At 49.5% G+C, this 26,445-nt stretch overlaps 8 protein-coding genes across 8 annotated transcripts; 4 read left to right on the top strand and 4 right to left on the bottom strand.

The window, feature by feature from the left end:
- Positions 1 to 686: 686 nt before the first annotated feature.
- Positions 687 to 1,457, top strand: Triagg1_122 (uncharacterized protein; the record flags this gene model as incomplete). Its single annotated transcript, XM_062896221.1, has 2 exons — positions 687 to 928; positions 986 to 1,457. The coding sequence occupies 2 exons, from the start codon at positions 687 to 689 to the stop codon at positions 1,455 to 1,457; spliced, it is 714 nt and encodes a 237-aa protein (XP_062760472.1).
- Positions 1,458 to 1,699: 242 nt separating this feature from the next.
- Positions 1,700 to 3,758, bottom strand: Triagg1_121 (uncharacterized protein; the record flags this gene model as incomplete). The annotated part of the gene is made up of 2 exons (XM_062896210.1): positions 1,700 to 3,290; positions 3,352 to 3,758. 2 exons carry the CDS (start codon positions 3,756 to 3,758, stop codon positions 1,700 to 1,702), a joined length of 1,998 nt encoding a protein of 665 aa, XP_062760471.1.
- A 1,625-nt stretch (positions 3,759 to 5,383) lies between these two features.
- On the bottom strand, positions 5,384 to 6,817 carry Triagg1_120 (uncharacterized protein; the record flags this gene model as incomplete). The annotated part of the gene is made up of 1 exon (XM_062896199.1): positions 5,384 to 6,817. One exon carries the CDS (start codon positions 6,815 to 6,817, stop codon positions 5,384 to 5,386), a length of 1,434 nt encoding a protein of 477 aa, XP_062760470.1.
- A 4,580-nt stretch (positions 6,818 to 11,397) lies between these two features.
- Triagg1_119 (uncharacterized protein) lies at positions 11,398 to 13,281 on the top strand (the record flags this gene model as incomplete). Its single annotated transcript, XM_062896188.1, has 5 exons — positions 11,398 to 11,411; positions 11,504 to 11,731; positions 11,822 to 12,185; positions 12,228 to 12,852; positions 12,917 to 13,281. The coding sequence occupies 5 exons, from the start codon at positions 11,398 to 11,400 to the stop codon at positions 13,279 to 13,281; spliced, it is 1,596 nt and encodes a 531-aa protein (XP_062760469.1).
- Positions 13,282 to 13,726: 445 nt separating this feature from the next.
- On the bottom strand, positions 13,727 to 15,540 carry Triagg1_118 (uncharacterized protein; the record flags this gene model as incomplete). Its single annotated transcript, XM_062896177.1, has 2 exons — positions 13,727 to 14,291; positions 14,366 to 15,540. The coding sequence occupies 2 exons, from the start codon at positions 15,538 to 15,540 to the stop codon at positions 13,727 to 13,729; spliced, it is 1,740 nt and encodes a 579-aa protein (XP_062760468.1).
- Positions 15,541 to 16,085: 545 nt separating this feature from the next.
- Triagg1_117 (uncharacterized protein) lies at positions 16,086 to 16,531 on the bottom strand (the record flags this gene model as incomplete). The annotated part of the gene is made up of 2 exons (XM_062896166.1): positions 16,086 to 16,404; positions 16,452 to 16,531. The coding sequence occupies 2 exons, from the start codon at positions 16,529 to 16,531 to the stop codon at positions 16,086 to 16,088; spliced, it is 399 nt and encodes a 132-aa protein (XP_062760467.1).
- Positions 16,532 to 19,412: 2,881 nt separating this feature from the next.
- On the top strand, positions 19,413 to 20,379 carry Triagg1_116 (uncharacterized protein; the record flags this gene model as incomplete). The annotated part of the gene is made up of 2 exons (XM_062896155.1): positions 19,413 to 19,479; positions 19,541 to 20,379. The coding sequence occupies 2 exons, from the start codon at positions 19,413 to 19,415 to the stop codon at positions 20,377 to 20,379; spliced, it is 906 nt and encodes a 301-aa protein (XP_062760466.1).
- A 3,444-nt stretch (positions 20,380 to 23,823) lies between these two features.
- Positions 23,824 to 24,987, top strand: Triagg1_115 (uncharacterized protein; the record flags this gene model as incomplete). The annotated part of the gene is made up of 1 exon (XM_062896144.1): positions 23,824 to 24,987. The coding sequence occupies one exon, from the start codon at positions 23,824 to 23,826 to the stop codon at positions 24,985 to 24,987; it is 1,164 nt and encodes a 387-aa protein (XP_062760465.1).
- Positions 24,988 to 26,445: the final 1,458 nt, after the last annotated feature.

The raw sequence follows: 26,445 nt of genomic DNA, 5'->3' as shown, positions 1-26,445 counted from the left end.
CACGAGCAAGGCAGAACGCAGAACCCCATCATGGCAATGTACCGGCGCCCCTTTAGACGAAGACAAGATGCAGAGCTAGCGAGGGGGAGTGACAGGGCGTGTCATGTTAACGATCCCCAGGCCATGCATGAGTCCAGTCTTGCAGCGGTTTCGATGCTACTGTAGGGCCCTGTCCTTTTGCTATTCTTCTTTCAACGACATGTACTCGGTGTATACTGTACACACAAGAAACCGCTGCTTGCCGTCGATAGCCTCCCCTCGTTGATTAGCCAATTGATACCCGTGGGATCCAGATTCAGAACCTCCATGTGCATGTGCAACTCATGACCACAGGTATTGCTTATTTCGACTTAGACTGAGCCACATGCTGTATTTCCCATGCTCTCCAAGTAACAACTAGTTTTACCGTGCATAGAATACAATCGAGGTACTTTGACCCCAAGACAGACAGTTCAACGCCACCATCAAATCCTTGTCACCCCGCCACCACCAAAAAATTCATTCGCCAGTCCGGCTACCGGCGCCCTTTTCTTATCAATTACAGTCATTGAAGTCAGCCGGGCGATAAAGGATACTTGCTTACAACAAGCAACTTTCAAAAAACAAAAACGACAACAACAACTGCTTTCACATGCATGCATAACTCCCTTCACCTCCCTCATCGTCCGCTTCATCCTCTCCCGAAAATGATGGCCCTCACAGTCGGCGTCCTCGCCCTCCAGGGAGGCTTCGCCGAGCACATTGAGCTGCTCAACCGGGCTGCCGCGGGCATCTTGTCCCAGGATTTCGCTTTTGAAGCCGTCGAGGTGCGCACCGTTGGGGAGCTCGCGAGATGCGATGCCCTGGTGATTCCCGGTGGCGAGAGCACCACTATTTCCTTTGTTGCTCAGCAGTCGGGCTTGTTGGAGCCATTGCGTGATTTCGTCAAGTAAGACTTGTCGTCAAAAGCTTCTCGTGATATGTCATGCTAACTATGATGTACTAGAGTCCAGAAGAAACCCGTCTGGGGAACATGCGCCGGCCTCATCCTCCTCTGCGACGAAGCCAACGGCACCAAAAAGGGCGGCCAGGCCCTCATCGGCGGGCTCAGCGTCCGCGTCCACCGCAACCACTTTGGTCGCCAGATGGAGAGCTTTGCTACCCCCGTCGAACTACCCTTCCTCTCTGGCGAAGGCAACCCCAACCCTGAGCAATTTCCCGGCATCTTCATTCGTGCCCCCGTGGTGGAAGAGGTTCTCCCCCATGGGGACGGGCCCGAGGTTGAAGTCTTGGCTAGACTTGCGAACCGAGTCGAGAGGGCAAAGGCTGGTCTTTCGCTTGCTGTCACCAAGGGTGATGCGGGAGATATCATTGCTGTTCGCCAGGGCTCCATCATGGGGACGAGCTTTCATCCTGAGTTGACCAACGATGCGAGGATTCATTCGTGGTGGTTGAAGCAGGTTATCAGTGGTTTGTGAGCGGAGCATTATGGCGGCACTTTGTTTTTTTATTTTGTTTTTCTTTTCCCTTGTCTTTCAGAGTTGTATAGTAGAGAGATCAAGCATGTCCTTTATATAGACGCATAATTACGGTAGAATACGGCGTTCAAGAAGATACGAATAAAGAGATGATATAACACGCTATGCTGATCCAATTCTAACAAACATGTACGCTTGACCAAACCCAATGAAAGTATTCCCTTGATTCCAATTTCCTCTGTTTAGTTCTTCATCGCAGTGTCGTAGTTTGGAGGGTCTCCCTCGATAGGGGCCGGCATCCCCAGTGCCTCATACACCTCAGCCCTGGCCAATGCCCTCGCAACATCCTGCACCTCTGGCACATTTACGTCAGCCCCGGCTTCCCGGAGCAGGCGTACCATGTCCAGATCCTGCTTCACAAGGGCCTGCACCACCGGCTTGACGCCATTTTCTCCGACGCTGTAGTTTGGATCGGCTCCGTAGTGGAGGAGCGCCTCGGTGAGGTCTTTTCGCCCGTGGTCGATGGCGTACTTGAGCAGAGAATCGCCGTTTTGCATCCTCTCCGTCGTCTTGGCTCCGTTCTGTAGCATGAGGGAGATGATTTCTGAGATGCCAGCTTCTACGGCATAGCAAATCGCGGGGGTCTTGCTGAAACAGTCCTTGACGTCTGCGTTGGCCCCCTTGGCGAAAAGCTGGCGCACAATGTCGATCTTGTCCTCGGCGGCTATCTTGGAGCTCTTGATGAGGATGAGCAAGACGGGCTGCGAGTGCCAGTCCTTGGTGTTGGGATCTGCGCCCCAGTCGAGAAGCAGCTTGGCCGTCTTGAGCCGCCTGTTGTTGATCTCATCTGCCAGCAGTGGCATGCCCGACAGATTCTTGGCATTGGGCTTTGCGCCCTTTTTCAGAAGCAGCTCTGCCATGTCATAATCCTTCTTGTCGAGAGCCACGGCCAGAAGATTACGGCCAGAGATGTCGGTGGAAGTGATTTTTGCTCCAAACTCGAGAAGTAGCTCGACGAGGGCCATCTGCTTCTTCCGCACGGCGTTTGCAATGACGGCTTCGCCGCTAATGTTCTTTGTGTTTGCGCTGCAGCCCTGCTCGAGGAGGAAGCGGATGCCGTCCAAGTTGCCGGAGGAAACAACATCGACAAAGTAAGACTGGCCAGACGTGCTCTTTTCGTCGATGCTCGCTCCCTTGCCGAGAAACATCTTGGCCGAGTTGATGTTTCCTACTGAGGCTGCGAGAAACAGCGGTGGCATGCCTGACCACCCGGAGCCAGAAGTGCTCGCTCCCGACGCCAGAAGCAGACGGGCGGCGTCCTCTTGGTCGGCCAGGATGGCGCACTGCAGCGCATTCTTGCCGTTCTCGTTGCGGCCGTTGATGTTGGCGCCTTGGGTGAGGAAGCCTGCGATTTGCTGGATGTCGCCAATGGAAGCGGCTTGGCAGAGAGCAGAGACGAAAGGGCCTGGTTGAGGTATGAGCGTATTCGCTATTGCCTTGAACGAGTTTCTGAAAACTGAGCCCCATGAGATTCCGGAGGCCTGAGGACTTGAGGAAGATGATGACGCTGCTGGTGGTGTCTCAGCTTGAGCTTCGGTTTCGATTTCGGCTTCGACTTGAGCGGTATACGGCGGTGGCTCAGCGGATTCGTCTTCTTCTTGGACATCGTTTGGCGCATGTGAAGTGCTGTTGCTTGCGGATGCCTGTGATTCTCCTACGTCTAGTAAGATGTTCTTTTGCCCTGCTGATGTCTCGGATACAGTCTCCACCACGACGATGAGATCATTCGACTTTAATCGCGAGAACCTGTCCTCCTGCTCGACTTTGTCGTCTCTGTCAAAAGGTCAGCCCAAAAACACAACTCACCCGTAGTATTGTGAGCATTCAGCCTTACGTTTGGACAACATCGACCATGGATTCCAAAAGGCTAATATTCGCCTTGATCGTTTGATAATACGCCACCAAGAAGTCAATGTTGATTCTCTCAGCATTGTCCGCCTGCAGCCGCATCAATTGCTTGTGCAGCACCGTCATCGTCCCATCGCACGTCGTCAGGAGGTCCTTGAACCCATCCTGCACCAGCATCGCCACCGTCGAGGCGACCAGGCTCGTCTCCAGCTTCGAAGCCCATTGACCGAGCTCTTGCAGCGCGCTGCCCAGCGACGACAACAACTGTGAGACGTTTTGCCGGCTCGAGTCCAGGCCCCCGACTAGAGATTGGATTTCATAGCCGCCCGAGATGGCCCGCTGCGATATCCCTGAGCATAGCGTTGTGAGGGAGCTGATTGAGCGGCCGTCCATGATGCCCTTTTTTTTGCGGCCGAGTTGTCTGCTTTTTTTTTCGGTCGTCGCGGGGTTGTACTAAAGAGGAAAGGAGGCCTCTTGTGAAGCGTTCTTTGGTTACTCTGCTCTCTCTGTGTCTATCCGGCTCTCGGGATGTCGATTTCCTTGACCAGTCACTGTGGAAAAACATGTAAAGAGGCTTCAAACAGTGTGTGTCTCAATGAATTCGCTTTTGGTTTTATTCATTTCTTCTGCTTCCTTCTCTATGGAAATTGAAGAGATCCGTTGTCTTTTATCGAATCTTTCGGGCGCGGCTGAAGTGGGCTCGGCCTCGTAGGCGATGACGCAGCCTGTCCTCTGTTTGCGTAACTGCGCCAGGGTTGTGTTTTCTCTCTCTAGCCAATGCTGGCCCGTAGTCACAATCAACAGAGTAGGATTTCTGACAGCACATGTCCATCTTATCATACGGGCTGCCTTTCCAGAGTTGTTCTTTTGGGTATCAACGGGAGGCATTTTGTCAATTGAATGTTTGAATGAGTACTCCTACAATAGAGGGGAGCTAGGGTTTGGTTTGGTTTGGTGGAGTTGAAATCTTGAATCTGTCTAGCCAAGGCAAGGCAAACGGGCCAGGATCGTCAATCGCCAATGCAAGCACTCTGTAGCTGATCAGCTACCCTTTTCGAAACCGCGCTTTTTCTTGCTTAGTAGGTTTGTGGAAGAATATTTCTATGCTTAACCGCCATAGACCGTCTTGGCATTGATTGGCTCTCTCTTCCCGGCCCGTTATGCATGACCGGTACACAGCCACTCTGTTTCATTGCTTTTATAGTCACTGGTGTCAAACATCCTCGCGGTTAATTACCGCCCTCACCCTGCCATCGAGCTCAGCCCTTCACAGCCACACTTACGGAGTACTATTCCGATACTCGTATTTTCCCATGTACGGAGCAGTTGTCCAGGGAGAAAAGAGATATGCCTATTTATAGGCAATACATGGGCATGTCCAACATACAAGAGATACTACTGTCCAGGCTACCAAATACCCAATCAGGTGTAGAGAATACTACCTTACTAATGCATGTCCAGAGGCCATCACGGTTCAACATCTGATTTCTCTGTCTCCTGCAAGCGAGATTGGTGAATCTTTATTTGGCCGTGTGGTCTCTAGGACTCAGTTACCGCCGAATAGGTTGTCTCACGGAACCCATGCAGTTTCCTCTTTTAGCACAAAACAAGTGTGGTTAGCCGTGTATCCAGCAGTTAACTCGGTCCGTAGCGTCACATCCTCGGTCTAGAATATTTGTGATAGTTTCCAGGTTGTTGATTTTTATTGAGTTCCAGATTGTAAACCGCTATGGTGGGGGTCATCGGTAAGAGGATCAGTAATCACTCCAGTAGGATCAAGTACCCATGCAAGTGTGTTGGGAAAACATGAGATGTTGAGATATTGCGATTCTCGAGATATCTGGTTACATTTACAGCCCATCAGGAGTCATTAATCATTCTTATTGTTAGGTTAATAAAGCGTTTGTTGTTGTACGTAGATCAAATCCATTGAAACAAGATACACCTAGATTACCGCCCGCATATATCCAAAAATCCATTACCACATCTCCATCGTGCTTCCGGTAGAAATCCATTCCCTATTTTTCTTCCTTTACATCTTTCCACATGTCTTCGAGTGTCTTCTTCTCTCCGAATAGATCACAGCCTCCCTCTCCCCATTTGTGCCTATACAGCTTTCGTCCATCCTCTGCCATTTCCCACCAGGCAACTTGGAAACCCTTGGGGTCATATGTCCATGGCTCTCCCTTGCCTCCCTTTTGCATGTTCTGCCATGTATTGCGGCCCTTGGAATCACTATTTTTAGCATCTTGGATTTTCTGGAGCTCCTCCCTTAGAGCCTGGAATCGCGCAGAGCCCGGTGCGTTGTCTTCGGAAGTGTGGTTGGCAGAGTCGTCATCCTTTCCAGACTTTGGTGGAGAAGCCGGTGGGAAGAATCTTGCTTCGGGGTCGTCTACAAAGTTGTTAACATCCCATATGTGTCCTGCGTGAACCCCGTCAATGGCATAGCCCAGCATCTTGACGCGTCCGTAGGCGTCGCAGTCCGTAGCGTAGTAAGGGATAAACACGTCCCACTGGCCAATGTGTCGCCATGCCTCGACGTTGATCAGGGTGAGATAGTCAAAGTTGAAAAACTTGGCCGCCCACTTGCTCTTTCCTGAAACTCGGCTCTTCTCTGCGTCATCGAGGACATTGAGGACGCGTTCGTAAAACGACGTGTAGGGTGTCTCTTCTTCGTGGCTCAGGATTCCGACGTCCATGTGGCTCCAGAAGAAGTATGGCCAGTGGCGAGCCATGGCCACCCTCAGCATGAAGTTTTGTATCTGAGCAAAATTCAGAAGCACCGATGTTTGTAGAATCGAAACGCCATATCTGTATCGAAACAAGTCGTAGTCGAGGAAAAAGGGGTTATCTGGCGAAAGCAGCTTCAGATTGTTGGCATCGGCTGTGCCGCTGTTGTCGATGATGATGATGTCTTCTCTTGGCCATCCACTCGCAATGTACCCAAGAATCGTTTGTCGCATCATGCCATTGTTCCTCGTAAAAGGAACAAAGAGCGGCGTCTTCGGTCGGTGACGGGGAGCTTCGTTGTACGACGCGACAAGGGGGAAGAAGTTGTTTCCCTGGGCAGGAAAGTACATGGCAAAGTCAAAAGACGCCTTTCCCAGCACGGGAGTGGTTTCAGACTCGGCGTTTGATGATGCCCACATTGGGACCACGGACGAGGAGTATGATATTTGTGGGCGGGTGAGGCTTTTGAGGCGAGCGGGATCGAAGAGCTTCACCAAGACAATCGTGCCAGTGATCATTCCTACAAGTAGGAAAATGATCTTGAAGTTTAGGCGAAACCTTGACTTGAATCGACGACCCAAGTTTTCCTCGTCGCCATCTTCATCTTCGGTAGGGAAACGATGGAGTCGGAGAGCGTCGGGGTACGCAGCAATCCAGCCTGGCCTGCGGGCGAAATTTGGAAATTTCGAAAAGAAAGCGCTAAGAGCCGAAAGGAGGCCCATTTGAAAGACTTTTTGAGAAACACAAAACAAGATATTATAAAAGGAGTAGTTTCAACTTTTCAAGCCGAAGAAACGAAGGGGGAGTAGGTATTGAAGCGAAAGGAGAGTGTGATGAAGAGACGAAAAAATGAAAAGGCTTTTCAGAACTGTGAATCAATTTATCACCACAAAATTTGTTAGTACCACTTTTGAACCTGTCGTATGAGACTCTTCAAAAATAGAGTACGAGTCCGCTTTTTCGGTTTTATCTCCTGGAAACAACGGTATTCCGTCGACTCGTATTGAAGGAGCCAACGTGGGTAGCATGGCAGAAGCGGGCACGATTCGCCTCCCGGCATGCAGTCACAGCAACTCCTAGGAGTGACATGTAACCTAGCCTAGTTTGTAATTATTCCGTATGATCCCGTTTGATGCCAGATTGTGGCTTAGACTATGCGTGAAGAGAGTGGTTGGGCTGGATAATATACTGCGGCGGGTGCCGTCCGACACCATGCTGGGCGGCTTTGTAATTAACTCATATTTTATAGTCCCTTTTAGGAGAGCACCATCAGACATAGTTGAAGGAAAACTATCATGCAAGCATATATCTGAGTCTCTTATTCCGCTTTCTTCTTTCAACATGGATGACTGTTGCCCCAAAGGGGAAAACTGGAGCTCGTCCCGCGGTTTCTGACATACATCGTCACCGATGGTCCGTCACTCGATTATCTTGCCCTGCCATGCATGTTGAGAAGTCACTGTCACAACAACCCCGCGGTTGGTTCGTGACGGGCCAGTCAGTTGCTCCTATGGTCTTCAATATAGGACTTCTAGGCCTGCGGCTCGAAATTTCGCAACATATACGAGTTGATAACACTAGCATAGTTGTCCATGAGGCTCTTTATCTAGGCGCCCTGATAGACCCAAATTTATCCTTTTACCTTGTTTTGATCATTAATCATTTATCCCAAGGGAGGTTCCTAGTCGGTGTAGGCGCGGTAGGGCTTGATATGATCTAGCTGGAATCACAATGTGTGTTGTGTATTACGTAGGCCTGCTGAATGAAGAATAGGGCGAGTCATTTGTTTGGTTACATGGGTAAGACAACCCAGCTTTGTCATGTTCTCAATGCAGTTTGAGATTTCGGGAACCTAGCTTCATTCGCTGTAAACCGCGACGAATCATGAGCAACGCCGTTTGACATCTACATGACTCCGTGATGTATGATGGCGAATCATGTTGTGTAATTATGAGTGCGGCAAGTAATTCCGAGTACGAACAGCACTATCGGGCGAGCAGCACTAACGGACGAGTCGTCTCTGTCTGCCTTTAGCTGCTCAATGTCCGGAGTAGCGCAAGATATCCGACGTGATACGGACCAAACTGGCCCTGCTATGCCAGGGCTTCTCCCGTTGGTCTTACACTCCAGATGGTTGGTGGTTGGCATCCCCACGCTTCTGTCTCCCCCATAGACCACAGACGTGGCTTGACAGCAGGGGACGTCATCTGGCTGTGCAGAATACGAGATTCACGGCCCCATATCTCGTCAATTTTAAGCTAGAGTTGCTGTTTCATGTGCCCGGCGGCCTAAAAGCGTAAGAACCCAAAACCCCTGTCGTCCAATTGGGTAGTTGTGGTTTGCTTCAAACAAACACCGCCTTCTCTCAGTAACGAGATGCAGATGCAGAACCGCTGTTGAAGCCGATACGAAGCCGAGCGAGACACATGCATTTGATGGATCCGGCCTGCGGGTTTGGAGTAAGCCCGACATCAGCCCAAACTGCTCAGATGGACGTGGTGAATTAAATTTTCCGGCATTCAGCTGGGATCACGGCTTGACGCTATCCATATCGGCTCTTTTTTTCCCACTTGGAGGCTCATGCACTGTCATCCATCGTCGGACATAGTCTCATCCACTCTTCTGAAACAAACATCCGGGCCCTCTTTCTACCTACGTACCTGGTAGCTTCTGAGTTTCTCGAACCGTCAACCGCGGCAATGCCTGGCGCCTGAAGACGAGAGCGATGTTTTCTGAAAGCCACCGCCTAATGCTGCGAAGCGGGGTGCTTTTCCGTCAAAAGGGTTGAGCTTGGCCTCTCCCTCTTGATGTCGGCAAGGGTGCAATTGTGGCCGTTGGTCAATTGGTCAATAATACACCACCCCTCGCGTTTATTTCTTTGTATAGACGTGAGCCACAGTCGTCTTGTCCTGGGCTCCCTGAGACAGAAGTTTTGTTTCTTCTTTGGCAGGCTGGCTTTTAACTACCGGAGCAACAGCAAAGGCGGATTCTTCTCCGAGCCTTGTTTCGGTTCCGTATCCGCAAGCTGCATATTTTCAAGCTTAGGTTCCCAGCTAACCTTGAAACTAGTGAGGCTAGGGCTCTCGGTCCAACTTCCCGATGTTTTCTCTTGTGTTAGAATAGACGTCAATACTGATAACCGAAGGCAAAGGCAGAATCTCGACCCGTTTTTTTGTTCTAGCCCGCCCATCTCCACACGACAGGGTTATATCTGATGGCTAAAGAAAGAAACAGCCTCTCCACATCCTAGACACGAGTAGCCAACTGGAAGCTGAGTCCACCAAACGTTGGAAGGGGTTGTGTGGCTGCAGGGCTTTCGGCGATAGCAAGCGCGTTGGACAAATGGCCAGTCGTCTGCAGCATGACGCCCTCTGTCTGGGTTGGCTGAGCAGCCCTGTCGGATCTTTCGTATTTTTGCAAGGGGTACGTAATCCTCATGATACACTAAGGATGTCGTTAACGTTCACTCTTACGGGACGGAAGAGTTTGCGACTCGATGGGGTTTTTCACGCCATGGATACCATGTCAGTGGTTGATGTTGCAATACTTGTTTTTGGAGTGGTCAGTCTACAGTCTCCGCCTCAATGTGCTAGCTAGGTGAAGCCAATGATCTGGGTATGCATTGCAGTCATTCTATTTTCGGGTCTCGGTATGAGACGAATTGGTCACGGTTCAGGGGGAATTGCCTCCATGGTGGTGTTAGATTCAGGATAACTGATGAAGCGATTACGGCTGCTGACAGATCCAGTGGTGTGGTGGGTGGGTGCTACATAGATTCGAGGAGAGCTATTCATTTTCCCCTGGCCAATTATACTCAAAGGAGTTGTGGGTTTGCGGGCAAACTATTCATTCCGTTCTTCTTGTAACCCAATTGGCAGATACTCCCCTTTGTCCTTGTTTCATTTCATCCAAGTATACGGGAACTGACATAGTCTGTCAAGTCCACTTGCCAATTGTCTTGCCATAGGATCAGAGTGAAGAGAAAGGGATTGGACAAAGAACACCTGCTACCAAGAGGAGTCATCCCCAGATGTAAGTCGGTCCAGCTTTACCTCCTTCGTTCGCATTAAAGTGAGTACAGTAGGTTCTCGGGCAAAAGGTTTGGTAGCCAGAGCAAATACCGATTACCATTGGGAGGTATTTACTAACAATGGACCTTTCCGCAGATGTAATATATGATGATAGCGATGCAACAAACAAATGCTAGTACATTTAGAAACAACGAACCATCCTCAAAAGACTACCAAAAGAAGCAAAACTATGATAGCTGCTACGAACAATGATCAAGAAAAAAGATTGACGATAAGACGAATAGTCTGACATCAGTGTCACGAGTTTTAGAATCAAGCGGTCGTAGGCTTCCTTTCTACTACTGGAGCTCAAGATATCACAGCCTCGTCGAGGCATGGCAATACAAAACTAGCTTGGCGAATCCTGCAATCTCGCCGAAGAGGCACGCATATTCTACAATGGAAAACTTGCTGGCTGGATAGGAGTTATATGTGCAGCCAGTGCTACGAACTTTAGAGTTAGGTCACGAGACGAGTATGTGGCTACAATATGCGATGAGATTACCAGGCATCCGATAATCTGATAACCCAAACACAAACTCCAAATTATCGAGGGAGCAGTATCATTCCGAGTCATCCAGGAAGAATCATCAACCGCCCGAGAACGCTCGAGGTCAGATACTTCGGTCGAGATAGAGGGACAATTCGGATACAGGAGGCTGTTGGTAACAATGGGAGGGATATATGCTGGAATTTGCTGGAATTTGCTCCTGACTGGAACATTTATTCCATGGTGCTTAGGTACATGTACTTGCCATTGGTTCGATGGCAAAGGATGCTGTAGAAGTCAGGTGTTTGGATGATTAGGTAAGGGTTGGGGTGGCTCAGAAGCAGTTGCGATAAGCTGCCAAAATTTGGGCAAGTTGACTCAAAGCTTCCCTTACCACGGAATTTTCCTTCTGCACAACACAACAAGTTCCCTCGTTACCGAGAGCCTTCTTCGTACGGAAGGCAGTCCGATATTCATCCACCTGCTGAGGTTTGTCTTTTCACTTTCAACTCACTTCTCGCAGCCGCCTCGTCGAGGCGTAGCTACGTTTAGTGGCATCGGCACAAATTCTTACTCTTTCTTTCGTCTACAGGGCACAGCTCTCCCATCGTTTCTCGAGCATCAATCGTTTCTTAAGATTTTGCCACCGGAGCCGGGGCATCGCTTTCGTATCAGTATCTCCACGTTCTTCCGTTCTCAACTTCGACCAGCCCGCCTATTGCGTCAGCTCAGACTTGCCATCATGTTTGGGGACCTGTGAGTACTTTCTGGGGCAACTGAGGCCTCATTCTATCAGATATCCATCTTTACTTTGCTTTCCCCCATACTGACACATTATTATCCAACAGGTCGATCAAGGTCAAAGGGGCCGACTGTGGCTTCGATGCCCTTTTCCTTGCCATCATCACGTCGATTGGCGGCTTCCTTTTCGGTTACGACATCGGTCAGATCTCCGGCACCATCGTTTTCGACGACTTTGTCAAGCGGTTCCTCAACGATGGCTCACCCACAATCAAGTCTCTTCTTGTCTCTTTCTTCAGCATTGGTTGCCTCGTTGGCGCGCTGGCCGGCGCGTAGTAAGCCAACTCCATATCTGTTCCTTTTCTCTCTCCCTTGCCTTCTTTTGCCTTTTGCGAGACAGATATCTGACCAGCACTCAAACATAGCACATCAGACTGGCTTGGACGACGAAAGAGCATCGCCTTGGGGGTATTCATTTTCATCTTGGGAGATGCCATTCAAGTTACGGCGAGAAGTAGCTGGATCCATCTCACCATGGGCAGATTTGTTGCTGGCCTCGGCATCGGCAACCTTTCTGTGGGCGTACCTATGTTCCAATCTGAGTGCGCTCCGCGAGAGATTCGTGGAGCCGTGGTCGCCTCATACCAGCTCCTCATTACCATTGGCATTCTCTTCGGCAACGTTGTCTGCTATTTTATGCGCCGCCATCAGGAGGACAGCGACACATGGCGTCTCGTCATCGGTATGGGAGCATTGTACTCCATACCCCTTGGAATTGGCATATTCTTTGTACCAGAATCACCGAGATGGCTTGCTGGCAGGGGCAAGTAGGAAAAGGCCCGCCAATCGCTGTCACGACTTCGCGGCAAGAGCAAGGATCCCAGCAATGTCCTCGTTGAGAACGATATGCACGAGATGAGGGAGGTTTTGGCATTGGAACGCCAGAGTGGCAGTGCTTCGTGGATTGAGTGCTTCTCGCTCAGATCAAAAGTTCCCAAGACGCGCTACCGCACTCTCCTTGGTATGGGCCTTCACTTTCTACAACAATGGACGGGCATCAACTACTTCTTCTATTACGGCACTACCATCTTCACCACTGCCCACATCAAGGATCCATTTCTTATGCAGCTCATTCTCGGCGCAGTCAATGTTGCCACTACTTTTCTCGCCGTCTATTTAGTTGACAAGTTTGGCCGTCGGTGGCCTCTTATCCTCGGTGCAGTTTGGCAAGCTGTGTGGTTGATGATTTTTGCCTCCATTGGCACCGCGACCAGTCGTCATACCTCACCGTCGAGCACCTATGGCGTCGTCATGATTCTGTCATCTTGCATGTTCATTGCTTCATTTGCGGCTACCTGGGGTCCCATTGCCTGGGTTGTCATGGGCGAGACATTTGCTCTACGTACGCGTGCAAAACAAGCCTCGTTGGCCACAGCAGCCAACTGGCTGGGCAATTGTAAGAGTCCCTCCCTCACAACACATTACAGATACTCGACAAAAGCGACTGACCATCGTTGCAGTTTTGATCGGATTCCTCACCCCACACGCCGATAGAGGCTTGTCCTACGCGTTTGGGTTCATCCTGGCGAGCGCCAACCTGGCCGCCGCCTCCATAGTTTGGATGTACTTGTACGAGTCCTCGCTGCTCAGCCTAGAGAGCGTGGACATCATGTACAGTATGCACGACATTGTGGCATGGGAGAGCGCCCGCTGGGTGCCGCCTGGATATGTCACACGCCGGGTTCGAGACGAGCAGCACTTCCGCAGATTGAGCATTCAAGAAATGGTGGAGATGGCCAACAAGGATGCCAGTGTCAAGTCTGTCAGTGTCAAGGATGCCAGTGTCAAGTCTGACGAGAACGCTGCCCAAGGTAGCCAAGTCTGATGATGAGGTTAGAGATTGGGGTGAGCCATGTATCGCAACCTAGGCCTTGCTGTTGCTTGCACTTTGCATTACTGTTTGCAGTTGGTAGTTCTACAAGTAGTCATTACGGATTAATGATTAACAATTAGGCATTACGTATCGCCTGTCAATGTTTAGTACAGGCGTCGATATCTAAAAAAAAAAAAAAAAAAAGACCAAGAAGATGAATTAGGTTGATCCTTTTCCCCAAGGACACCGTCTCGTATTATGTAAATGTGTGCCAATGCTATAATTCGTAAATTATAAACAAATTGATATCATTACCGCTTTATGCCAGCGCTTGCCATAACCAGGAGTGAGGTTGCCCGCTATCTATTACAAATGTTTCCCAAAATGATGCTCATAAAAAATCAAGATGCCATGTTCACCGTTTTCTTTTTATCCCTTCTCTTACTCTTTTTCCTTTTTACACTGATTCTTCCGACTTGACCTTTTCGGTAGAAGCGGATGCCTCTGGGTGCTCGGCGGCTTCTCCTCGCTTATGGCCGTGGCCGGCATGTTTCTCATCGGCGCTCTTCTCTCCACTCTCATCACCAGTCACGGTGCTGGCGCCAGAGTCGGACTCTGCATCTTCGGACTCGCCCTCGTTGGGGTCCTCGAGGACGACGCCGCCAGCGGGGGCGGCCTCGACGTCCTTGACGGGTGGCTTGAAGCCCTTTGGGTTGAAGCGGCTGCGGGCACGGATGGCGGCGCCGTACTTGTAGAACATGAAGGGGATGATGGCGAGGACGGCGGCGACACCGCCGACGAGGGAGCCGCCGCCGCCGACGCCCATGGAGTGGAACATTTGGACGGTGAAGAGGGGCGCGGCGGCGCCGCAGGCGGAGCGCATGATTGTGTTTGCGGCGATGGCGGAGGCGGCGTACATGAGGTAGGCGTCGACGAGGTAGTTGAGGAAGCCGACGAAGAGGAGCAGGAGGGCGGTGGAGAGGAAGGCTCCGGCGATGGTGGGGACGATCCAGTGGACGGAGCTGTGTGAAGGGATTTTGTTAGTTGAATGTTCTTCTTTTTCTTGTTCATGATATGAAGAGGGGGGAACACATACTTGAAGTTGGCTGACCAAGCGAACCAGAACATGGCCACTGCAAAGGTGATGCCGCCGATGATGGCAAGGGGCAGACGATCTTCGGGCGTCATCTCGTGCATTTGCTTCTTGCCGGTGTCAACCTTTTTCTGCTGACGGCGCGTATCAAGGAGAACGATGAGGCCGCCAAACATGGCGCCCAAGACTGTGCCAATCAACGGAAGCTCGCCGACTCCCGCGTTCCAGCCACGCTTCTCCTGGAAGACAATGGGGTAGATGGTGAAGAGCATGTAGAGGAGGGTGTATACGACCGAGAGGTAGATGGCGATGAGGAAGGAGATTGTGTCGAAAAGGATGATCCATGGGCGAGTGAGGGCGACCTTGTAGACGCTGACGAGGCTTTGGCTGCTGTCTTCGATCTGGGCCTTGACGTTCTCGTAGCCGGGAATCTTTGCCTTGCGGATGCGCTTGGCCTTGTGGCGCAGGACAGTCGGGGCATGGGTCTCGGGAATGGTCAGCATGAAGAGGGCGGAGGCACCGCCGAGCATGAGAAGGACGTAAAAGGTCCATTGCCAATCCTTCTTGAGCTCGAGGAAACCGGCGATGATGGGGCCGAGAGAGGGTCCAATCCAGAGCATGGCAGCGAAGCCGCCCATGGCGTTTGCACGTTGAATGGGATTCCACAGATCAGCCAAGACACCGGGACCGTTACTCAGAGGTGCAGAGACGAAAGTGCCGGTGAGGAAACGACCAACGAGGAGACTGCCAAAGTTGGGCGCAAAGGCACAGAGGAAGTTAAAGGCCAAGTAGAGCGAAAAGGTGCTGTAAAAGATCCAGCGTCGGCCGTACAGCTCACTCAGGGGGGCGAAGATGAGAGGACCGGCACAGTATCCCAGCAGGAAGAGAGTAATGGTCAGGCCAGCGGCCTCCTCGGAGACGTGGAAGGATTTCGCGATGGACGGGAAGCAGCCGCTGGGGGCGCTGGAAGCAAACGTGGCGTTCATGACGAGGAAGACGGTCGCGGCGGTGATCCAGAACCGCCGGGCCATGGACCAGTTTCTGGGGTTCTCGACATCTCCGGGGGCGAAGTCGACGTAGCCATGTTCGTTCAAGAAGGGAGGCTCGTTGGAGTGAAGGTCCTTTGTGCGGTACGGCTTGTTAACCGGTCGCGATAGAATGCGGGTGATGGCACCCATGGTGGATAGACGGTGGCGGCAACTAAGATTCTTATTTCCACCGCGGTTCCTTGGGATCTGAAGTAGTTGATGAAAGTGGTCCCCCTTGGAACGTATTGATTACTGATTTATCGAGGGTATCCTGCTCTCATGTATCATTCCGCCTCTGAGCTGTAGTTGAAACTTGTATGATTAAACAATCACACCAAGGGAGCTTCTTCCTTGTCCCCTTCTTCTTTCTTCAAAATCTTGGACGTTCGATGTATCGATTACTGCTTGTTCACGAAGCTCGTCAAGATGGAAAGGGCGGCAGCTCTGCTCCGGTTTACCACGAGGTGAAAGGAAGCCAGGGTAAAGGGTACGACTGAGCGCCACAGCCGTTATTTATTAACAAAGAGACCGGAGAGATAATTAATCATTTCTTTTTTTTTCCCTTTCCCACGTTGTTGGCGCTTTAGCACTAGTTGCTCCATCCTTCGCGCGTCGGGTTTATGGGCCCCCCGGCCGCGGGCTAAGAAACTGTTAGTTGTACAGTTCGGATATAAGACGACGGAGTCGGCACTGGGTCACTTGGCGGCTCCGTTTTCCCAATTCGTTGCTGTTGCGATTTCCCAATAGGTTGCTGCTATGGAGCGTGGGTTCAAAGGATGGATACCGTAGAAGGCCAAGGATGGGTCTTGTTTGCGGCGCAGGTTATCTTGGAGGAAGGGAGAGGAAAAGACGCCCGATAATTTGTCTTTGGCCGGGATGCTGTACGGCTCTTGGCCTGTCGAATACGCTCCGAACCAGGCGGTTTGTTTGGTCTCTAGAGTGCGTCTTCCAGTTGAAGACGTGAGGCTGCCATGGATTGCAGCGTCGTACCCCCATGCCAACAACAGAGGAGGCCTGTAGCAGTGTAGATGGATGGGTTGCCACCTGATGATTCCACACACTGTAGGATTTCGCGCCATAGTGCCGAGCGACCGAAAGAGCCGCCCAAGTCCAGCGCGGCGTATCTGCCGACAAACTGCATGCTGATCCGTGCCAAGTTGTAGACACCACAAATTGCTCCATCCGTCGTGTGGTGGGGCCTTGATTTGTCTGTGCCCAAGCCGAGCTCATGAATCGGAGATGGAAATCTGCGCCTCATTGCTCCAACTCGCGTGTTGCTTCACTCCCAATGGCCGGCGTTTTTGCTGGCCGAGATCCGCCCGCTTGTTAGATTTGGGTTTTCTGCCGAGGAATCATCTCTGTTGTTGGCGGCAGTCGTCTCCGTATCTGCTTAGCACCCCCAGCCAGATGCGAATCTTGGTGTCACGACAAGATCTCGTTGAGATCTCGCCTAGTGCCTTGGTTGAAGCACAGATGTGCCGTCTACCGTACTGTCTTCTTCGCTTGTCCCTCACCTCCTTTGTTTTTGTCAAGGATGGACAGATACATAGATAGCGTCCAGCACTCCATAGTAGGTAGTCGAATGATGCCGTTTCTTTAATTCCGACGCTCCACACCCCTTTTAGTGGTGCTCCGTGTGATGATGCCTTCTCCCGCTGATCGAGCCATTGGGCCGCTTGTCGTCCACCGGATGACTATGACTCCCACAACCTCCGATTATTCAGCAAGAACTTGTGTGATTTCAAATGGACTATTCGCACATTTCATCTGGAGCGATCGGATATCTGCATCCTGCTCGGTTTCTCGCTCTCCGAGGAAGTACGAGCAGGACCCAGCAGGACTTTTTGCCTCCATGGACGCGGTGACAGCATCAGGTTCAGCAAGGGGCTCGGTTCATGATTAGGCGCCGCGCCGGGCAGCGGAACGCACTCGGCACGTAATACGTTTAATCGTATCGTATTTCGTCTGATGGATAAGAAACGACGACCTTGGCAGCAAGGTTGATGCGTGGGTGGCGCTGAGCTGGTGATGCGGCCTGCCCACTTTGAGGCAAAGGCGGCCGGGGATAATCTTAAACGGTGGATTCTGCCACTTCGGCCGGGCTGTTGCTCCGACACGTGCGAACCAAGGACCAAAGAACTCTTAGCACGAGTTAGTTGGTTGGTTTCAATGTTAGCAGCTGAGGTGGTTAATTAGGGCGACCAAACACCATCTCAAGCGTCTGGTGGTGTAGTTGAGATTGGTAGCTCGGCTGCAGCTCGTATTTCGACGGTTTATTACTTGGCCTGAGCGGTGAAAACTGTCCAATACGGCATCCGTCCATGTTACTCTGCTACCGGCAGTGCGGTGCGACATGCAGCCAGGCATTGATTACATTGACACTTCAGTACATACAGGGACTCTCTCGCTGATGCCTGCCTGGCACCCCCGACGTTACAGGGCTGTTACCCCCTGTACGGATGGAGTCCATCCGTTGTAATCACAAATGGAACTGCGACTCCGCTGCTATCAATCGCCATTCTGCTACTAAAATACGAAGCATCCTATCCGGAGACTTTTGCGCCATTCCATCCCACCGGGACTTGCATGCTAAGAACCAGCATGCTGACAAAACACGTCAACGTAATCGATTTCTTACCCGTGGCTACTCCATGGCGGCTCCTCGCATAGCACGGCTCGAGACGCTTTGCAGAGAATAATGGTGCAAATCTACTCTCCGTCATTTAACCGATATGATGGATTTGCCGTACTTGTTCGGATTTTACTTCGAGTCAGACTCATTCTCAACGACACTGCCGCCGCTACGCCCTACGCCCTTCCAGTTGTAACCATGTCTTCAGTCCGCACGTGAATCCGGAACGCTAGCTCAGTTCGCTCTCGTGGAGTTTTAGTATTATGCCCAAAGGGAGACTGAAGTTTTTTCTCTTCTTTTTGCAAAGTCCCCACGGTGATTAAAGTTGGGTTAATTAGTCTGGTGACCGTTGCTGATGACTGTTTCTCTGTCCCATGATGGTGATGTAAGGATGTTGCTTATTCTCGATTGGGAATGATGGTCAGAAGCGTAAATCTCGCCGTACCCTGCACGCGGAAACCAATGAAGCATCCTCGTTGATGTTGTTGTCTCTTTCTTCTAGAAGATTACTTCCCAAATGCGTTGTAAGCATATCATTGGCCTGATTTCGGACTCTTTCAGATCATGCACTGATTCTAGTTTTAGCTTTGTCAATTCCCGTAGTACTTGTGTCTGCAAATATTGTGATAAGAAAGCCAATTGAAGAAAATAGAGGCAATGCAATCATTTCTATTGCTCAACTGCATTTTAGTTCTAGTTGCGCCCTCAAGTCGTAAAGTTCGATTTAAACGATGTAGACGATGTAAGCTCATAAACATCTAGAGCGATCTGGATTATTTGTATGTGGAACGGCGGACTATCCTCCATAGCTAGCTCCGGGACTTCGTCCGCTGCTTACCACATCAACAGCCCATCATCAACCATTAAAAGAGCGACAATGGCAGGAAAAGAGGATATCGACAGTCACATTAGGTCTGACTCATGGACACTGGCGGGCAATCCCCCAGAAGTTGCCCGGTATAAGCACCTAAATTTGTTCCAAGGATATTTGGAATCGCACCACAAGGCTATCCGTGTTGCCTTCCAAATAGCCGTCACCATGCCAGCCTTGTCGTAGGTGGAAACTGTATTGAGCGCTACGGTAAGCGCTTGATATTTTTGTGACCAAGGCACTGCATATGGCGTGGTTCTGTTTCTCCAATTCGTTCAAGCTCCTCGGAAAAACTCAATAGAGCTTATTGGAAGCTGTGCCAAGCTCGCCTCTAAGCGACTCAAGCGACTATAATTCAGCCACTCAGATACTTCCAGTTGTCAGCACCAAGGGTTGGCAGCAGTCCTATGTTCAAGGTATAAATAGTAGACAGTGAGTTGAAGAAGTTTCTCTGTAGTTTCCAAACATCTTCGTTTCTCTTCAATCATTCAACAAAGCACTATTGTAACAACCGCCACCATGCTTCATCTCGACTTGATTAGCACCCTCAAGGACATGTTTGGGCGGGTTGACAACGCCAGACCGTGTATGTTCAAATTCATGTTGGCAAGCAGAGTCTCATCTAATAGCAATGCCTTCTCATATAGCCCATGCCAGAGGTGTCTTCGTCACAGGCTCCTTCACCCCAACTGATGAGGCCAAGGAATGGTCCACTGCACCTCACTTCAGTTCCTCTTCAACCCCAGTCATAGCTAGATTCTCTCTCTTCACTGGTATCCCGAATTTGCCAGCGACTGACCCCAACGCAAATCCTCATGGTTTTGCTGTCCGATTCCTGATTGGGGAGGATGTCAAGACCGACATCATCTGCCAATCCTCAACTGTATTCCCTGCAAATACGGGGGAGGGTGTTCTTGCTTTCTTCCGTAATTACAGAGACGGCACTTTGGAAGAATACGTCAAAGACCATCCCGAAGCCCTCCCTTTCATGCAGGAGGATAGAAAAACCCCAAAGAACTTTGGTACCCAGTCGTTCTACTCCATCAACGCTTTCAAGTTTATCAACGCTGCTGGTAAAAGCGCCTTCATACGATATCGCTGGGTTCCGTTGTCGGGGAGACAGTTTCTGACACAGAGCGAGCTTGAGGCCAAGGGGCCGAATTTTCTCTTCGACGAGCTACCTGGTGTCTTTGCACAAGGACCGATTAGCTTCAAGCTGGTAGCACAGGTAGCTGGGGAAGATGACATTACCCATAACTGCAACGAAATATGGCCAGAGGACCGTCAGCTGGTGGAGCTTGGTGTGCTCACCCTGACCGCGGTTACCGATAAGGAAGCTCTTCCTCCTCAGAAGAACACCATCGTGTATAATGTCATGCCTGGCGTGCCAGGTATTGAGCCATCGGATGATCCTGTGCTGGCGGCTCGCGCACGGGTGTACGTGACAAGTGGACAGACTCGACGGGAAGCTGAGCCCGAAAATTAGTCACATGATTGTAAGGAAGCGTTGAGCGTTGACTTACAATGGATGAACCAAAAGAAGGACGACACGGATGTGTGATTTCTGAGGAAAAGAACATGTTGATATCAGGTACCAAATTCTTCTTAGCTGTTATAAAAGAGATTCAGAACCACGCCACTTGACAGTGACCATCATTCGTGACGATTGCACTCACCATGTTTGATGCTGATCTGATGGATATCAACGATTGAACTTCTCAAGTACAGAGCATTTTGCCTGCCTTTTGAACTTGATGGATGGTTGGGAAATCTCGTGTAGTTGTTCTTTCGCCTACCCCGTTATGGTCTTTTACCTACTCACTACATTAGCCAGCTAAAGATAGAGGAAAATGAAGTGTTGTATGTGTTATGCTGCTCAAATCTCTGTTTGTACTCGGAAAGTATCTGGACATACCTCATTGGTGATTCCACGTCGTTGGATCAGGCAGACGGTCTGTTGAAAATCTTAGTGAATGCCAGTATCCGTCAGCATTTACGTAAACGTAAATAGGGAACTTGCAGATGATAAGTGGCAAACGACCTCGCGGTTTGTTTCAATTATTTAGACTCATGGGGAAAGTCCAGCTCTACCAAGGTAGGCTTACCCAGTTCCATTTGCCTTTTGGAACAGAGTTGATAAATTGGGAATAAAATACTCGAAGTCAGCGACTATGGTGGTGGGCAGGTTAGGGAACAACTTACCGGTGGATATGCCCGTAGGCGCCACCATCCACCACTTCCGCTCCTCTTTGTTATCGACAAAACTTCGATTTCATGTACTTTGATTTCGTGGGCCGGCCGATGGAAAATAAATCTGCTGTTGTTAGTAATTGGACAATGACTAGATGGGGGTACAACTGGCCAGAGTATATGCCCGTAGGCGCCACCACCCTCCGCTTCCGCTCCGCTTATATATGCTTTTTCAATTCTCTTATCTTTGTTCGATCGTATTCGATGGTTGCTTGGGTATGTTGGCGATATCGTGGGATTTTCGCGGTGCTATATCTTGTTCTACTTTGGTTCTTGGATCGGTCGGCCGGTCGCTATGTCTACTTGCGTTTTCGAACCGTGTCGATGAACAGTTGGCTAGTCTTAAAGTATCGTTGGTCGAGCAAATTACCTGGTAAAAGAACAAAAGTTAGCAGAGGTTCATGGAAAGAGCAAGGCCTGGGAGAAGTCAGCGTATTGTCTATTTGAAAGGATATGGTGACTTAGCTGGATGAAGGTACGCCCCGCCGAGTATAGAAACTATCCAAAGTCAGTAATCAACCTTTCTTTCGTCTGTTTGGACAGGGAGACTTAGAATTGTTCTGGAGAAAAGAGTATGGCCGCCCGCCCGCCCACATGAAGTAGAGGAGACTGCTATGAAAAATTAGTAACTGATCAATACAGAGAAGGGAGCGGAAGACAAAGGATTGAGTGTTGTGTAAAACATAATGTGGACACGCTTGTAGACTTGAGAGCACGTGAGAAGCAGGCAGAAGAAGGCTATCAAGTATCAGCTGCTCATGTTGGTTATTTGCTTTGAGAAAGGGGATACTCGGCTATGTCAAGATGACGAAGATACGTGAGACACTGGCGACGGAAAGAGAGTCAAGCCAGTTCTGTTGAAGATGGCATGTGCTGGGTATCGTGTACGTGGAGACATTTTTTGCGTCCTAGAGAGAATTAGCAAGAAACATGAGGAGAGAAGAAGGGAGAATTCAGCTCTTGGAATGGCGCTGTGAGATAATATGAGAGTCGACAAGCTTTGCATATTCAAGATACGGATTCTTTCTATCAAAATAGTTAGCCATGTGATAGCAGAGTGAGAAAGGGGGAAATATGATTATTGAATGATATGCCGCTGCTGCCATAAGGTTAGTAGAGAACAAAGATAGCAAACAGCTACGTAGAGGCGAAAATTTACTTGGACAAAGAGAACAACGTTGGGTGCGACTTTATCTTGTGCCTGTGACAGCGAAAGCAAGCGAAATCGCAATAGATATTGCAGGTCTTTTCCTGTCCATGGACAACGTGATTAGGTATGTTCACGAGGGGTTGGGGTAAGAGACACTTAGCAGCAGAGAACAACAAGGACAACGTCAATTTAAAATCTAGAACAAGCAAGTTATTTTCTGAGCAGATCAATCAAATAGAGGGACTTAGCCGATGTGAAAAGCAGAAGATTGTGCGAAGAGGAGGGAGATCCATCGACGGAAAACTATTGAATATTATTATCTATGCGTAAACAAGAGGAGTTGACTTAGTCCTAAGAGATCTGTAGTGGCACAGGGATGCCAGCTTGGCAGTGATCGCCGAGGGCGTATCTTCTCTTGCTTCGTCGGGTAAGAATCGAGGTCAAGTAGCAGATGTCATCAAAGCTAAACTCTGGTGTCACTACAAGGAAGCAAAAGATACTGGGATGAAGATGGGGAGGGATTGATGAAAAAAATTAAAACTTAGTCTTGGAACAAAAAGAAATGGAAAACTGATTATCTCGCGTTGAGCAAGAGGGAGACGGAGAAGGTATCCTAGAATATATCAACACTAGCAGATTTTCTAGGGAGAACTTGGGAGAGGAAATTGAAAATAGGAAAACGACCTATTTGGAGGAAGATTTGAATCTTGGTACAATGGGCGGGTGGTTGGTTGATGGTTGATGCAGCTTTGTTGGTATGTCGAGATGTTGAAAAGAAAAGGGTTCGTTTGTGCGAGTGGAAGATTTGTGGGGTTTAAATCTGCCAAATAATCAGGGGGCCAGCAGCCTACGTGTATTGTGGCAGCTGCTCTATAGATACAAACCTGCTGTAAAATCAAAATGTGAAAAACGCAAGAAGATAAAAGAGGATGTAGATAACAGAATAAGAGTAAAACAAGCATACAATTACAAAGGCATATATGCCAAATCATAATGAGTTAATATTTTGATTCTCGAGTTTGATTTACTATTGTTATTGAATGAAGCAATTTAAGTTTTATTTTCAATAGGATTGTGATTCATAGACATAGAGGTCGTTGACCCGCTGGCCCCCTCCCCCCTGGATTGTGAACTGGCAGCCAGCTGTTTGCACAATCACTTTTTTATCACTTGTTTTTTAACTGCTGAGGTGCAAAAAAAATTCCCTTCTATTTTAGTTTTTCTTCTCTGGAAATTCTTCTACTGCCTTTCCCAAGTTCCATAACAAACTTGGTCAGCTCAGCTTGCCTTCTTCAACTCTTGAGGATTTCCACTTTGCACTCTGCATTATCTTAGATATTATCTAGGATATCACAACATTTATTCGCCTCAGGATTCCAGGTAAGTTCTAACTGTATACAAAGATCCCTAGCACGCATAGTAACCCTGAAAATCAGCAGTTCTTTCCCCCAAGATCAAACGCCCATCTGCGTACCTTCGTCAACAAACACCTATTCATCAACAAGAAGATACTCTTTAGCCAACATCATTATGTCTGATCTTCGAGAAGAAGAGACTTCTGTCGGCAGCAACATGCCTGATCACCAAGAACAGACTTCCACTACCTCTTCCGCGTCCGGTTGCCACCACGACGTTGCTTCCTCAGGTTCGCCCATGCTCGGTGATCAGGAGCAGGGTAGTTCTACCATGCAGAATGCCCCTGATAATCAGGATGAAATTACTTCTGCCATGAATCTACTTGAGCTTGAGTCTGCTCTCACGCCCACCATCACTGTTGTCGAGGCTCTTCTTCTGTCTGGATTGAACATCTCCGTCAAAAACATCATCGAGGCACTCCAACTCATCGAAGCACTGGTAGACACCGTGTCATCTAACCAGACTCCTCCCTTTATCAAGGTCATCAAACACAATGTCGATACAAATGCCTACGCCAAACTCTCCAAGGGCAAGAAGGGATCCAGCTCCAGTGCTCAAGAAGATTCCCCCGAGAAGATTACTCCTCACGCTGCATGTGCTCGATGCCAACATGACCCTGCCATCACCGAGCCAGCACTAACTCTCCGATCCTGCCTCAACTGCGAAGCTGTAGAATACTGCAGCGTGGAATGCCAGCTCACAGACTGGATGGCCCACAGAAACCTCTTTTGTGTCAATCCCTCCGTCATTCCCCTCGACACTCTGGCTAAGCCTCATCGTGTGCCGTTTCTCAAGACGCACATCACCAACGCTTTCGCCCGCCTCGCCAAGGGCATCTGGCTGCACGATCGCCACAAACAAGACGTGTATGCCCTCCTCATCGACTCCTTCCGGCTCCGAGAGGCCGACGACTTCACCTACGGCGGCATGACGAACAACGACAGCGTTTACAGCGGTCGTGTAAGCTCTTGCCCGGCGTTCCGTCGCTTCTTGTACCAAGCCGAGGCCAAGGGCTTGATGCCCCCTTGGTGGTCTGACCAGAAGCGTGTCGAGTGCCTTACCAAGGGCATCGACAAACGACAGGACAACTACCACGACCTCCACGCCATGACCCGGGACATTGAGATTGTGGTTGTGTACGAAGATGCCATCATGACGATGCAACTGCGGATGTTTGCAGAGTCGGTTTTGGGTAAGGGAGCCGCGGGCTCGGATGGGCGGCTGATGCTGCAGAAGATGGTGGTGGCCGAGGAGTCGGCGCGAGTTTTGTCGAAGTAGTTTTTTGGGGGGGTTTTCTTTGTTTTTTTTTTTTCGGGTAGTTCCTTTTCTTCTTCTTTTCTGGTCGTTTATTTTTCTATTTGTGTAGTATCGTGTAATCCAGTAATCCATTTGAAACATGCACATGTCTTGACTCCTGGACTCTTGAGTGACTTTAATCACCTGTGTTATTTAAATGTGTTTTGTATTACTTCACTTTGTTCTGTTTAAGCCGCCCTCCGCCAATTCACCTGCAGACAAAATTCACGTATGCTTGCACAAAGATCTTACCCTGTCCATTGCTCGAAAGAATTCTTTCCACCGTGTTCCACGACTGTAACAACGGCTCTCCCCATTTGTTTGCGGGTGCCGAACGTCCATTTTCTGAAGCAATAGCTATATTCAGATTAACATCCACTTCTAATAATATCTTAATCATTCCGGTATGCTTAATCAAAACTGCTTTTAGGAGTGCTGTATATCCATTAGAGGAGGAGCCGGTTTTGTGGCTTACACAGGTCTTCAGCTCAACGCCATGTCATGTCCAGCCGCTTTGGATGGCGATCCAATCTTGTAAACAGCCACGAAAAGTAATAGGAATGGTGATGAGAACTATCGTCATCTGATCTCCAGCTTGGTCCATTCTGGCTGCCCCCCGAATCTCAATCTTGCCAAATGATCGCCAGTGGGCACGCTCGACGCATGTCGTCGGCGAGCTGTAAAGCTTAAGTTATGCATGGAAAGCTTACCTATTTCGATGTGAGTTTCTGTACAAATGGAGCATATCTCTGTGGTAAGTTCCATTGTCACTTAATTAGGGCTTCTACGGTTTTGCGTCACATACTGAGATCCAGATATAATTGACAACATGTAACCTTGCCCTTGCCAACATACGCCTAAGATTGGAACCTTCGGGATCAAGAGATGCTCTTTGAGTTGGAAGATAAATGAAGACAAAACTCACCTGAAAGATAGACCAAAGTGGCTAACTCATCTCCAAATTCAGCTTGTCCCCTCTCAGAGTTGCAGAGATGGGGGGAGGGTGGTAGGTTCAATGCTGGAATGCAAATACCCTACCACGACGCCTGTGGCGTGCCTTGGGAGGACTGCCAGAGACAACCATTGGAGCAATCCAAATTCGCAATACGACATTTGTCGAATTATACGCTGTGTTCTTGGTACGCTGAGTACAATTCTGGCTTGGAGTATCTAAGCTGAAGACGAGCTGAAGCAAGCTGAAGACAAGGTGATTGAATCCAATTTGTTTGTCTCAGCAGTGTGTAAGCCAATGACGGGAGATGAGGTAGAGCTCGAACTTTGCTAAAATTGCTCTTGCAGGTCTGCGGCTGAATGCAAACCACGGGGGGAGCGATCTGCTCAGGAGCGCAAGAGTCTCAGTGTTAAATAGGTCAGACCATCCCCCTTGTGTATTCCCAAGGGATGCTTCCAAGTTCTTTCATCTAAAATAAAGACTTTAAA

The sequence above is a fragment of the Trichoderma aggressivum genome, assembly GCF_033847375.1.
Source record: "Trichoderma aggressivum f. europaeum strain CBS 100526 chromosome Unknown scaffold_001, whole genome shotgun sequence".
Taxonomy (NCBI): Eukaryota; Fungi; Ascomycota; class Sordariomycetes; order Hypocreales; family Hypocreaceae; genus Trichoderma; species Trichoderma aggressivum.
The sequence above is the reverse complement of the archived record's forward strand: the minus strand, read 5'-3'. Positions and strand labels throughout refer to the sequence as shown.